The sequence below is a fragment of the Ambystoma mexicanum genome, chromosome 9, assembly GCF_040938575.1.
Source record: "Ambystoma mexicanum isolate Mex_15411 chromosome 9, UKY_AmexF1_1, whole genome shotgun sequence".
NCBI lineage: Eukaryota > Metazoa > Chordata > Amphibia > Caudata > Ambystomatidae > Ambystoma > Ambystoma mexicanum.
This window is the reverse complement of record NC_090931.1, coordinates 641,239,648-641,252,061: the sequence shown is the minus strand read 5'-3', so window position 1 is coordinate 641,252,061 and position 12,414 is coordinate 641,239,648. Positions and strand designations below refer to the sequence as shown.

General features: G+C 49.7%; 1 protein-coding gene across 1 annotated transcript in view; it reads left to right on the top strand.

Moving 5' to 3' along the window:
- The window catches only part of POLDIP2 (DNA polymerase delta interacting protein 2), a 184,258-nt gene that overhangs the window by 115,845 nt on the left and 55,999 nt on the right, over positions 1-12,414 (top strand). The window contains exons 7-10 of the mRNA XM_069615352.1: positions 950-1,086; positions 1,827-1,853; positions 2,787-2,912; positions 3,699-3,778. Coding sequence (XP_069471453.1) covers positions 950-1,086; positions 1,827-1,853; positions 2,787-2,912; positions 3,699-3,778 — 370 coding nt within the window. The remainder of the gene's footprint in view (positions 1-949; positions 1,087-1,826; positions 1,854-2,786; positions 2,913-3,698; positions 3,779-12,414) is intronic.

Here is a 12,414-nt window from a genome sequence, read left to right as displayed (position 1 = left end):
GGTAGGTATTTGATATGCCAGAGAGCGGGGTGAATGGGATTAAGGCGAGCCATTTCCAAACATTGCTCATTTGTTTATTTGCTTTTTACAATCATCGAATTGCATGTCCTGCAGTGTCACTTTATTAGAGGCTCCTGGCAGGAGATTTCCCGTAACGTTTTTAAATTGTCAAAATGCAGAAAATGGCTAATTCTAATGATCTATGTTGGGTTTGTGCAGCACGGAACAGGTTAGAACTTTACACCAAAAATACATCTCTGCTAGGCGGAGTAGAGCAAACTACAATTTTTTTTTTCTAAAGTGCAAAGTGTGCTTGTGACTTTGGCCCCAAAAGCATCCGGCTGGAATGCGCCAGCCAATTGGGAGCCGTTGGCTGCTGGTGAACACCCACATGAATTCCTGCTGACTGGCCTCTCTCCCCCCAGCCAGTCCTTTGCCTTGACGCTTGCCACTGCTCCCCACCTCCCCATCCTTCCATTACCCACTTGACCCCTGTCCATGCCAATCCTCTCTAGCATGCACCCCTCTTACTGGTCACCGCTCTCATCTCAGCCCCTACTGCATTACCTTCCTGCTTCCTAGCTCAGCCTTCTTACGCCCTAGTAATAGAAGAGGGACTGCTCACAGACCCAGATTCCATTTCTCCAATGGCCATGTTCTGCTCTCTGCCCGACAAGGCCTGGCTTCTGTCGAAGTATGAACAGCCCAAAGTACTCTTACTAGCACCCCGGTCAAAATGTCTTAAGCTCCACGTTTGGGGTAGGGAGGGAGGGGGCAAACATGGGAGGTAATTGGTCTAGTCTTTGTGCCTGACGTGGGCTAGCGGACAGTTTCTAGATATGCCCACCCTGAACGCAGGGCTTAATGCTATATTGATAGACTTCCCAATTATTAGGCAGTTAGACTTGTTCCGTGGGTGAAAAAAAAGCAATTTCTTCCCTTTTCACAGCCCCACCGTTTGTGCCGCGTGAGACACTGCTGGCCTGGCAGGAAAAGAATCACCCCTGGCTGGAGCTGTCTGATGTGCACCGTGAAACAACAGAAAACATCCGCATCACTGTGATTCCATTTTACATGGGCATGCGGGTGAGTTATTTTTATATTTTCCTTTAAGAATGTAGATTTTGCCAGGGGAGGGTAAGCCATAGAGCACAGCCTTCGCATGCATTTCAACACAACCTAGACAAGAACCTACATGGCTTTGAATTAATAAAGAAGTGACCCTTCATGGTAATCTCAATAGACCTTGCAGTTGGTGTAAGCAATCCCATTGTGCCGTTCTTTCATGGGCGGCATGTCCTGACCAATATTTGGATGTACCTTGTGAGCACATTCCTTATTGACAGGTTGCCTATCCCAATGGAAATTCCCTTCCTTACCAATGAGGGAACTTTGAATTGCTGTGGCTGTTAGGAAACATTGGCAAAGCAGGCATGTGTGTGCTTTACCTTTGTGAAAACTGACCCGATAACAATCTGTGGTGCCCCCCTCCCTACTCTCTAGCCTATTTGCTAAGCCTTCAGGGCCTCTCCATATTTTGCTGAGCCATAATGGGCAAACTGTCATAATTCTCAAACCATAATGGGCAGTATGTGTGTTTGCAACTACTTTCTAGTCTATTGCAGACCTTTCCAATCTGCAACACCTTTGTGACCACTGATGTTCCATCTGCCCACCTCTAGAAGAGCATGTGTGTTCTGCCATTTTCTAGGAGTGTGCCCTTTTTGGAAGCACCAATCTGCCAGCTCTAAAATGAGTTTTGGGAGTGAGGCGAGGACCACCTGTTTTCAGTTTGCTCATCTGTTATGTTTCTCTTGTCTTCACAGGAAGCACAGAACTCGCATGTGTACTGGGTGAGAATTTCTGTTTTTTTTTTAGACTTTGCATATAAGGCCGTTAGTTTAACACCAATCGTGCAAAGAACACTGAAGGGGTTCTCTTCCAAGAAGTTAATGATTTTATAGCTGCATTAATAAGTTACATCATGGCATGCTGTTCAGCTCATCGTAGAGGAAACGAGCAAGGAGAGCTGTCAAGAGTTCAGTAAATCCCTACCTTACCTACCAGTTTCTGATAACAGTGCAGTTTCCAAGCCACCCCTCTCGACATTCTTCTGGTTGCAATCGTCGACACCCTAGTTCATTTGGAGTAGAATGTGGTACTAGATAAGATTCATGCTTTAATTGTAGTGCCAGTGTTTGGTTAAGTCGCATACGTTAGGATGTGCATGTCCGAACCCTGCTGCACTGATCCAAGTGTGCCCCCTACAAAGCCCTTAGATTGTTTCCTTCAGCAGTCAGAATATTATGGTTTTCCTTATTCTCATGGTCATGACTCCGCTCATTGCATGCCTTGTGGCCGATTTGCTGACATCCTGTGTATTATAGGACTTGCTCTCTGAGTTGTGTCTTTGGTTCTCCTTTGAAAGTGTTACTCGGTTGCTTATCAGCACCTGTCCCTGTTCTTCCTCTCTGGCTGTGAAAATGGGGGTGTTGGTCTGTAGTGCTGGTTGTGGAGTGCCCCTGACGGTGCATAGATACCAGTCTCTGTTATAACATTAAATGCTGTCAATGCAGTGTTTTCATTTGGCAGTGTTGATTTTATCTTTAACTGCATGAGGAACAAATTGCTTTCACCCTCAAATCATGTGCTGCTCCTTATAATTGGGTAACTGATATCAGATTCTATGCATATAGAATTGGGCTACATGGGGGGGGGGGGGGGTTTGTTCAACCTATTAGGAGTTTCGAATGTACTTTTGCCCAATCACCTCTTTCCCCTTGCAGTGGCGTTACTGTATTCGCTTGGAGAATTTGGGCCTGGAAGTGGTGCAGCTCCGGGAGAGGCACTGGAGAATCTTCAGTCTTTCAGGCACTCTGGAGACTGTTCGAGGCCGTGGGGTTGTGGGCAGGGTAAGTATCGTTTGACTTTAGACTGAGCTATCCCGCTCTAGTGCCGGAGCTTTGAGTTTGTGTAAAAGTCCCAAATGTTCACTGAGCTAAGATGGCTCATGTTGGTTGGCTGTTGCCCCTTGAATATCTCACACATTTGCATTTGATTTTCTGACCACCAAACGGCCACTAGATCAACATTCCCAAAATGTGTGATGCTACATCCCATTATGAACCAATTATGTTTGACAATTGATTGTCATCCATCGGAAGAGAATTGTAGTGGGTTAACGGAGGCTACTGAATAAGCCCACACATGGATTCCAATTTTTAAAGCATGATATTGGCACTTTGTTTAACCCATTGATGCTGGCAGACTATTGATTATAGTACCCTCCAAACCACACCAAACTCCACTCGAGGGGATAGGCGTGGACCCCTTTATAGCAATAGTCCTTTGCAGCAAGTAAAGGTCAAGCAGTAGCTCCTTGGAAAAAACACAACTATTATTAAATGGTTTAAAGTTCCTCTCCCAATTGCAATAATATTCCACCAAACAGTATGTAGTTGCTCTTGAAGCATCATATACAGACTATGGATGGTGTTCCCTTTCTCAACCAATTGTATTTCATGAACACTGGCCCTTTTTTGTGTTATTGTGTGACTAAATGTAAGTAGTGTCATATCAACACAGATAGTTGGACTATATTGTCGGTTATTTAACTTTTAGACCTGTTCTGTGATTTGTCACATCTGTTATCGTGCCAGGACCCATTGCTGACGGACTCCTGTGTTTCTTCTCCACAGGAGCCTGTCCTCTCCAAGGAGCAGCCCGCATTTCAGTACAGCAGCCATGTATCCCTACAGGCTTCCAGCGGACACATGTGGTAAGGATCTCTGTGCCCCGAGTCCCCAGCACAGACCTCTGTGATCAAGATAGTCTTCGACTTTTTCCAGTATTTCCCCAGCCCTAACAAACGATCTCAGCCTGCTTTCTTCTGCTCCATTTGTCTTTTTCTTACAAGCCAATACTAATTTAAAATCCACCCAGTAAACTAGCTATTGTCCATGCTTGGTCCCTGTTGGGTAAGAACTGATGCAGTCACACTGTGTGAGATTACACAACACTTATCTGCTTGGTATTAGGTAACCCACCTTTTGGTATAGGTCTGTACTACACTTGTTGGTTGTGTGACTGAGCAGCCATGCCTATCTGAAGAGAGGTAAATGTGAGCTGTAGCAATTTAAATTTGTCAATACAAGCAACCGAGTAACACTTACACTCAAGGTTTCTGTTATAAATAGTTATTTAACATCCAGTTTTACATAAGCATTCTTCAAAAAGGCAATTGGTGTAACAATGAAAATAACCTTTAAAAATACTTTTCAGACTCCAAACAAGTTGGTGGATAATCTTTGGATTTGATTCTTACGCAATTCCTACACCCTGAGGTGACTTCCATCACAAGGACAGTAATGGCATTTATGTATCACACAAGTTATACTTTGCAGATTCTGAGGTTGCAGAAAGTAAAGGTTTAAGGAAGGAAAAGGTTAAACAGGTTCTCAGTATATGTGAGGACAACTAAATCTTCCAATGAAATCCAGCAATAAGTCTAAAACAAGTTACCACCTATGAGGGACAGCAATATCAAAGTCAATGGGCTAGAAGAGTCTGCAGGGAGCCAGGACAGCACAAGTCAATTTGAAACCGTCTATGGGGCTGAGGCACTTAGATAAAAAATCTTGCACAAAGTTAGAGAGTCTGTAGAAATCACTTGTACAGTCACAAGCTGTTAAACATGTGGAAGGAGTTGGGATCAACTCTAAAGGTAAGCCAATGCGATTTTCAACTGAGAAAAGCCCAGCTAAAAGACAGTGAGATATGTACCCCAAGTCTAAACAGTACCTCTGGTTAGAAGAGTGGTCCAGCTGGATTCTGTCCTGTTGCAGCGATGCAGACGCTGGGTTCCTGAGCCTCAGTCGTGGGGACACAAGGGAGGATGTCTGGAGGGCTCCCGAGGCGACACTTTGGAGGTCGTCTGCAACTACAGGCTCTTTTCAGTTCAGCGACCCTTCGCGGTTTCAGCGCTTAGTAAACGGCACCGTCGCGGATCTCGGTTGGGCTTCCTTCACTCTTTGGATCCTGCACTTTGGTGAGGGGACTCGAGCTCTGGTCGTCCTGCTTCTGGAGAGTGTCCTTATGAGACTCTTGGAGCTTCTGGACGGATTTCAGACTTTGCACTGGAATATGGATTTCTAGACCCCTGACACTCGGTTCTTGCAGCAGCGAAGAAGTACAGCCAGTCAGGGAAGATGGTCCAGTGGAGTTCGTCTCTGGGTTAGTTGGTCCCACTAACCCAAGGGAAGTAGTCGTCCCTTCCGGGGCTTCTTAGTTTCAGCACAACAGCAGGGCTTCACTGGGCAATTCAAAGGTCCGGGAGAATGCAGCGAGCTTCGTTCAGTTTCTTCGTTTGGTGGTTCTTTCCAGTGGTCGATCGCTTCAGTCCCAAAACCCTTGCCTTTTAAGCAGGTTTCTCCAATTCATGCACAGCCTAGCTGTCACTCAAACAGCAGGGCGGCTGTCCTGAAAGGACTGCCAGCCAGCCAATGAGGACTGGGTGCATTCAGGCAATCTTGGAGACAAAGAACAGGGGAGTTTTGGGAACCTCCCTCACATCCTTTCCAGACACACTGGAGCCAGAGGCGGGCTTCAGGGCTGAAGCCCGCTAAAGGCAAAACGAACAAAGAGCTCAAACCTGGCTCAATGCACAGAGTAAAACTCAAAGACCTCAAACAAAATGGTGAAAAAAGAAGACCGGGGACATTTTGACAAAAGTGGTCACCCATGGGTTCTGGACTGCAGCTAAGGATTCAGCCTGCGGTAGAAAAGCACAATGGTAGGAAATTTAAACCGCTGCCACCAGCCACTTAAAGTATTGAGGGTAACATTCAAATTGTTACATGAGAATGTAGGATAAGGGGCTACTAGGTAAACCCCCAGCACTCCACATAAGATGGTGTGTGCTGGACCTACAAAGAGAAAAAATAAGAAAAGTCAATTTCACTTTACTAATCTTGGGCACAGTATTTCACATAAGACAAGGTATTTAAACCTTAAGAGAAATCTAAAGAATATCTCTGACTCTTCACGGAAGTTGCTGTGTCACCATACAAAAAGCAGATGCCTATGGATTTTGTCAGACTCCAAAAACAGTTCAAACCCAATCCAAATCGGGTAAAAACATGCGAAAAAGGTCTTGCTCACTCCAGGGTTAAAATTAATAACTCCTAGGTCCAGCAAAAGAGATGGGGGTCTCTAAGGTGGGGTCTCTAAATTCTTCCTAACAGAGTCCCATCCTGGTATTCTCTGCACTGCTATTACATATCCTTCCTTTCCCACATTGCAGTCTCCAGTGTTTGGAAATGTGGTGATTTCAGCAGAGCACTAAACATTGCACTGACTCTGGGTGCAGCAAATTTGGATCTAGGTCTAATTGTCACATTAGAGAGCAATGTTGCAGAAGGCCATCTCCCCAAGGCCTCTTTGCATTTCCACCTTTCCTTGTGCTTTTGCTTTTGTTCTCCATCCCCACCCTCCACTACCCCACCACCTATGTCACCATATTTTCCAGCTCTGTTGCACACCACTCCCATCCCAAATGTGTCCTCTAGTATCCCTCCTTGCCTTCTGCACACTTACCTTACCCCCGGCTCACCGTCTGCCACATATCTCTGACTTCTGCCTGGGGGAGGAAGTGCGTTGCACTGATGTGCATCAGCCTTTTTCCAGCGCTCTTCGGAACATCGCGCCCATCTCTCTCATACATGAACCGTGGACTACAAGCAGCAACTTTATGATGCGTGACGTGTAGGTTTTGTTCTTACGGTTAAGATGAATTTTTAAAATCAACCCTCAGGGAAAGATATTAGGGGGCCACCCTGGGGAACAGTCTTGAAGAGTTTAGCCAAAACACAATCAAGTAATCATGGGGGAGCAGTCTAGGCTTAATCTTGTGAGTGAGAGGTCTAGAGCTCCAAGTAGTTCACACGGAATCACACACAATTATTCAGCTTGGACCGTACGTATAAAAATAGTGATTTATTAGGCCTTTGAGAACACAAAGCCAATAATTTAACCAGGTAAGTAATGGGTAAAATGATCAAAGCCAATCACAAGTACAAAGTGTTTGATTATTCACACTTATGAAAATCTTACCTTTCTTACTCCAGCATGGGGGCCGGCATGGATTCACATGCTCATGAATATTCCCGGTCGTCAGACTGGGAATCCTTGGTAAAAGAAAAAACAGGTACACTTACAAACTGTATTTCTCCTCTAAACTAATCACCTAGCTCTGGGTCATACTGCCCCCAGCCAATGCCTGCCCTCTACCTAAGCCCCTCTCTGACAGCCATCTTCACATGTTTACAGCATGTTCAAGTGTTGGGAGTCCTCGTGTTTTGCTCTGTGAACTGATCTACGTTTTTCACACTTTTTCAATAAAAAGTGAAATTTTTGTCGACGGAGGCCATGTGCTCTTTCTCTACATCGGCCGACAAACGGGGAACTGTTTGTCGGTGAGTTTCAACACCCCTCGAGGGCAAGAATTGAATTTTCATCAAAGATTTCAGAAGGCCATCGGGCCTACTTCGCACTCCGGACCATGTCAGAGAATTAGGGGGCTCTCTTTTCAAACTCTGCCCCAGCTGTGGATTGCGGAATGTGTTTGTAGGACAAACCCCTCCAGTGCCTCTATCCAGTGCCTCTAATGTCTCCATCCGGATCACAAGGAAGTGGATTGTGAAATCTGCCTCAGGTTCTCCAAAAAAACCTTGAAGGATCCTCACAATAGGCTGGCTGCGTGGCTCAGCACCAAGGCCTCTGCCCTGTGCGGCAAACAGGGGCATGCCTCACCCAGGACCGGCCAGTCGAAAGAGCGGACTTGGAAGTCCTTTGAGGGCGCTCCATCTGTGCGGGCCTAAGACGAGGCCAAGCTCAGCGAGTACGCTTCCGTCTGTGTCGTTGCATCCCGCGATGGACAGGGCACACTCATCCTCACCATCTGCCTTCATCTCCAGCCGTCACTCCAGCTCCTCCTCGAAGAGAAAATCTGCTAATCCAGCGACGCTGCGGGAAAAGACCGAGAAGACGAAGTCGCAGGAGAAGGTGACCTACCCACCCCAGGTGGCCCAGGTGAAGTCGTTGACGATGGAGTTGGTGGTGGCCGCACTCTCGAAGGCAAAGAGGGCTGACCCACTCAAGGTAGCCCCTGCAGTGCACAGAGTATCCCTGCCCGTGAGACTGGAGCATCGTCCAATCCGGTGGAGAGAAGACTGGAGAAGGGGATGCCCTCCCTGAGCCCGACCCCTCAGGATGCAAAAAAGGGGGGGGGGGCACAACTGTACTCCAGGGCACAGATACACACGGTCCAGGAAGACAGGGATGACGAAAACCCCAATGGGGATGACGAAAACATAGGTGATAGTGGAGCTGCCAATGGCACAGTGCCCAGTAAGCCTATCGCCTCGACCCCCTCCGAGGGATGTATCGCTGGACATCCTTTTGACCATGCACACCCTGGTGTTGGAGATTCAGAAACAGATGCCGACATTGGTGGCTCCGGACGAACCTCCAGCGAAAAAGAGGAAGCAGTACCCTAGCCCCTGCATCAACCTCCACACATGCCCTCCCACCCACTACTTCCCCACCCTCCCAGAGACATGGGGATGGACATGACTACGGTCGATGACACACCCACAGCTGGCGGTTTGCCGTAGCCAAGGGCTTCTCCCCAGACGAGGTGGGGTCGTTCCATGCCTTGTTCGACAGAGAGTTGGAACTCTCTCAATTAACAGAGGAGACCCGGAAGAAAGGTTTCCTATATCAATGACGCGAGGCCAAAAGGAAGACCATCTTAGCGGTGCCTCTCCTGGACGACGTTTGGGAGGAAGGCCTGCCTTTGAAGAAAGCCCCGGCCAAGAGGTATTGGTTGGAGAAAAAAAATACTGGGTGCTGGTGTCCGCACCCAAGTGCCTACGTTCACAGCCTTCCGCCGACTCGGTGGTCTCTGCAACAGCGAGAAAGAAGTTGTCTAACCCCTCGCCTTCGTCCTCCGTCCCTCCGGATAACGAGGGGAAGAAGTTGGATGCCATGGGAAGAAAAGTTACCCACTCTGCAGCGTCAACAGTCAAGGTGGCAAACGCCCTTGCAATCCTGGCCAAATATGACGGGGAGCTGTGGTATAAAATGGCCCTACTGCTGGAGTTCCCACCCGACGACAAGCTGGTTGAGGCATTTTCCATCCTCCAGGAGGGGGAGCTGGCATCAGACCATGCTATCACAGTTGCCCTGGACTTCGCGGACAGTGTTCCGGCAGATGGGGAACAGTGTCTGCCTCCGTCGTCATGGCGGGCAGAAAGCCACCAACTTCTGTCAGGAGGTCCAGACGAGGGTTCTGGACATACCCTTTGGGGGAACTTCTTTGGGAAGGCCGTCGACGAGTCTTTGCAGGCCATTAAGACTGACACTGAGACGGCCCGTGCCTTGGGCACTCTTCAACAGTGCCCATCCTTTTGTGCCTTCCGCGGGAAGTCTGGCAGATCATCGAATGGCTTTGGCGGAGGGTCCTCTTTGTACCGTCAACCCTCCCGGTCCATGACCCAGGAGGCCTACAAAGGCCGTTCCAAGGCTTTCGGTGGAGGTGGCTAACATCGTTGTCGCTCCCAAGGCAACACGCAGACCCCGAAGCAAGAATGAACCGTCCAGGACATCGTGCCCCCACCCATGCACCCCCAGTGGGAGGCCGGCTGACTGGCTTTGTCAGCAAGTGGAAGATAATCTCCACCGACCAATGGGTGCTCGACGCTCTCGCCCAGGTACACCATGTAGAGTTCCAGCAGAAGTGTCAGCCGGTATCTCTGGTGGCCTGACAGGAGCAGCACATCCCTCGGCTCCTGCAGGAATTACGGGCCATGTTAAGAAAAGGGGCGCTAGAGCTGGTTCCAAAGCCACTCTGGGGCTCTGGAGTCTACTCCAGATACGTCTTGGTAATGAAGCCAGGGGGCTTGAGGCCTATTCTAGACCTGCGGCGTCTCAACAAAGACCTCCAGTCCCAAAAATTCAGGATGGTCACGTTGCAGAATGTGCTCAGCCAACTGGAGGAAGGAGACTTCTTGATGTCGTTGGATCTGGGGGGCGCACTTCCACGTCTCCATTTATGAGAAGCATCGGAAGTTCCTGCACTTCGTAGTACAGGGAAGGCACTACCAATTCAAGGCCCTCCCCTTTGGACTGTAGTCCGCGCCCAGGGTGTTTACAAAGTGCCTGGCAGTAGTGGCTGCCCATCTGCGTCGACGAGGCATACACTTGTATCCCTACCTCGACAACTGGCTCACCCGGGCCAAGTCAAGGTAAGTAGCCGTCGAACACACTGAGAGGGCCGTCCGACTGCTGATGGATCTGGGGTTCTCGATCAACTATCCAAAGCCCTGCTTGATACCATCACAGAATGTGTCGTTCCTGGGGGCCAGGCTCAACACGTTCTCCTGAAGTCAAAGACCAAGTAGAATACTAGGTCACACAGTCGCTCTCAGTGGGGCCCAACAAGGTATCTCCAGACTTGTCGCAGCCTGCTCCATTGGAACTACAGTTTGAACTTTTAGTCTTTATTTTTACATTGATTCCAAAGATTTACAAGATTACTAACCCTGTGGTGCCCACTCACATCTTCGATTGCTCAACACGTTCTCCTTCCTGGCGGCTTCCACGGAGGAGAGGATAGCGGCCCTGCTGGGCAAGGTGCAACGGCTGTTGGCACTGAACACTGCCACTGTGTGGACCCTCAAGTCGCTGCTCTGCATGATTCGTCGTGCCTCTACCAGATATGACTGCAGGTTGCTGTTGCGACCCCCCCCTCTTCCTGGAGTTCCCGGACGCTGCTGGATCCAGGTGTCCGGAAGGTTTGCAGACAGGATTACTCTCGACAAGGAATTCCATTGAGCGATAAGGTGGTGGGGCGTACGCTCAAACATCGACTGAGGCACATGATTTCAGAGCCCCCCGTACCAGGAGACGGTCACCACGGACACTTCCCTGGAGGGCTAGGGAGCGCACACCAGATGTCTCCACGCCAGAGGTCTGTGGCTGCCGGAGGAGAGGGATCTCCACATCAATGTGCTGGAGCTGCGGGCAGTGTTCTGGGCCCTCGCGTCATTCCGTCCGTGTCTCAAGGGCAAAGTGCTGAGGGTCTTCACAGACAACACCACCACTATGTTCTACATCAGGAAGCAGGGGGGCACCAGATACCCCTCTTGCCCCCCAGCGCTCTCCAGAGTCGCAGGACTTGTGGCACTGGGCCGCCGCCCAAGAGATGTTCCTCGTCCCTTTTCACCTGGCGGGAGTCCAGAACACCATCAGTCTCCCTCAGCAGGGAGCTGCGCTCCTGCCACAAGTGGGAACATCGACAGGATGAAGTGGACCGCCTCTTTCTCAAGTGGGGCAGACCCAAGATCGATCGGTTTGTGACGCTGACAAATTCTAAATGACAGAAATTTGCCAGCAGGTTTGACCAGCCGAGGAGCATGGAGGGACGCATTCGCCTTCCCATGGGAAGGCATGTTCCTGTACACGTTCCCTCTGTTGACTCTCCTGCTGCGAGTCATCCATCAACTCAAACGGGGCTGATGCAGGATGATCTGTGTCGCCCTGGCGTAACCGAGGCAGATTTCATACCCGGATCTTCTCAACCTGTCATCGTCACCCCCAGTCAAGCTGCCAGTGGTCGCAGATCTGCTCACCAGAGAAGGAGGCGCAATCCTACATCACGACCCAGGGTCGCTGAACCTGAGGGCTTGGCTTCTGCATCCTTAGTTTGGAGGGTGCGAGTTGCCGGCGGACTGGAGAGGTCCTTCCTCGGGCCAGAGCACCATTGACTCTTAAGTGCTACAGGCACAAGTGGAAGCTTTTTTGCGATGTGGTGCCGGATGCAGAGGATCCGTTTTCTGAGGGCCACAGCCCCGCAGATTTTTCCGGCCTTGTTGTCCTTGCTTAAGGTGGGGCTAGCGCACGCCTCTATCAAGATGCATCTGGCGGCTATCTCCCGCTCCACAGGGTCTCCAGGACGGTCTTCTCTTTGGTCCCACTCGTCAAGGAGTTCCTCAAAGGACTGTTTTGTTCCCGCCGGTGAAGGCGCCTGCCCCGGCGTGGGAACTCATGGTACGGACAAGGCTCATTGGGGCCCCCTTCAAGCCTATGCATCGGGTCCCTCTTAAGGAAAACTGCTTTCCTTGTGGCCATCACCTCTGCCAGGAGGGTAAGTGAGATCCAGGCCCTATCCTGCAAACAGCCTTCTTTGACTTTTCACAACACGAGGGTGGTGCTGCGGACGCACCCCTGCTCCATACCAAAGCTTCCGTCGGAATTGCACCTCAACGCAATGAGCCTTTTGGTGTTGCCGGTGTTCTTTCCGAAACCTTCGTCGCTGGCTGAAAGGACTTTGCACTCGCTGGATGTGGCTTGTGC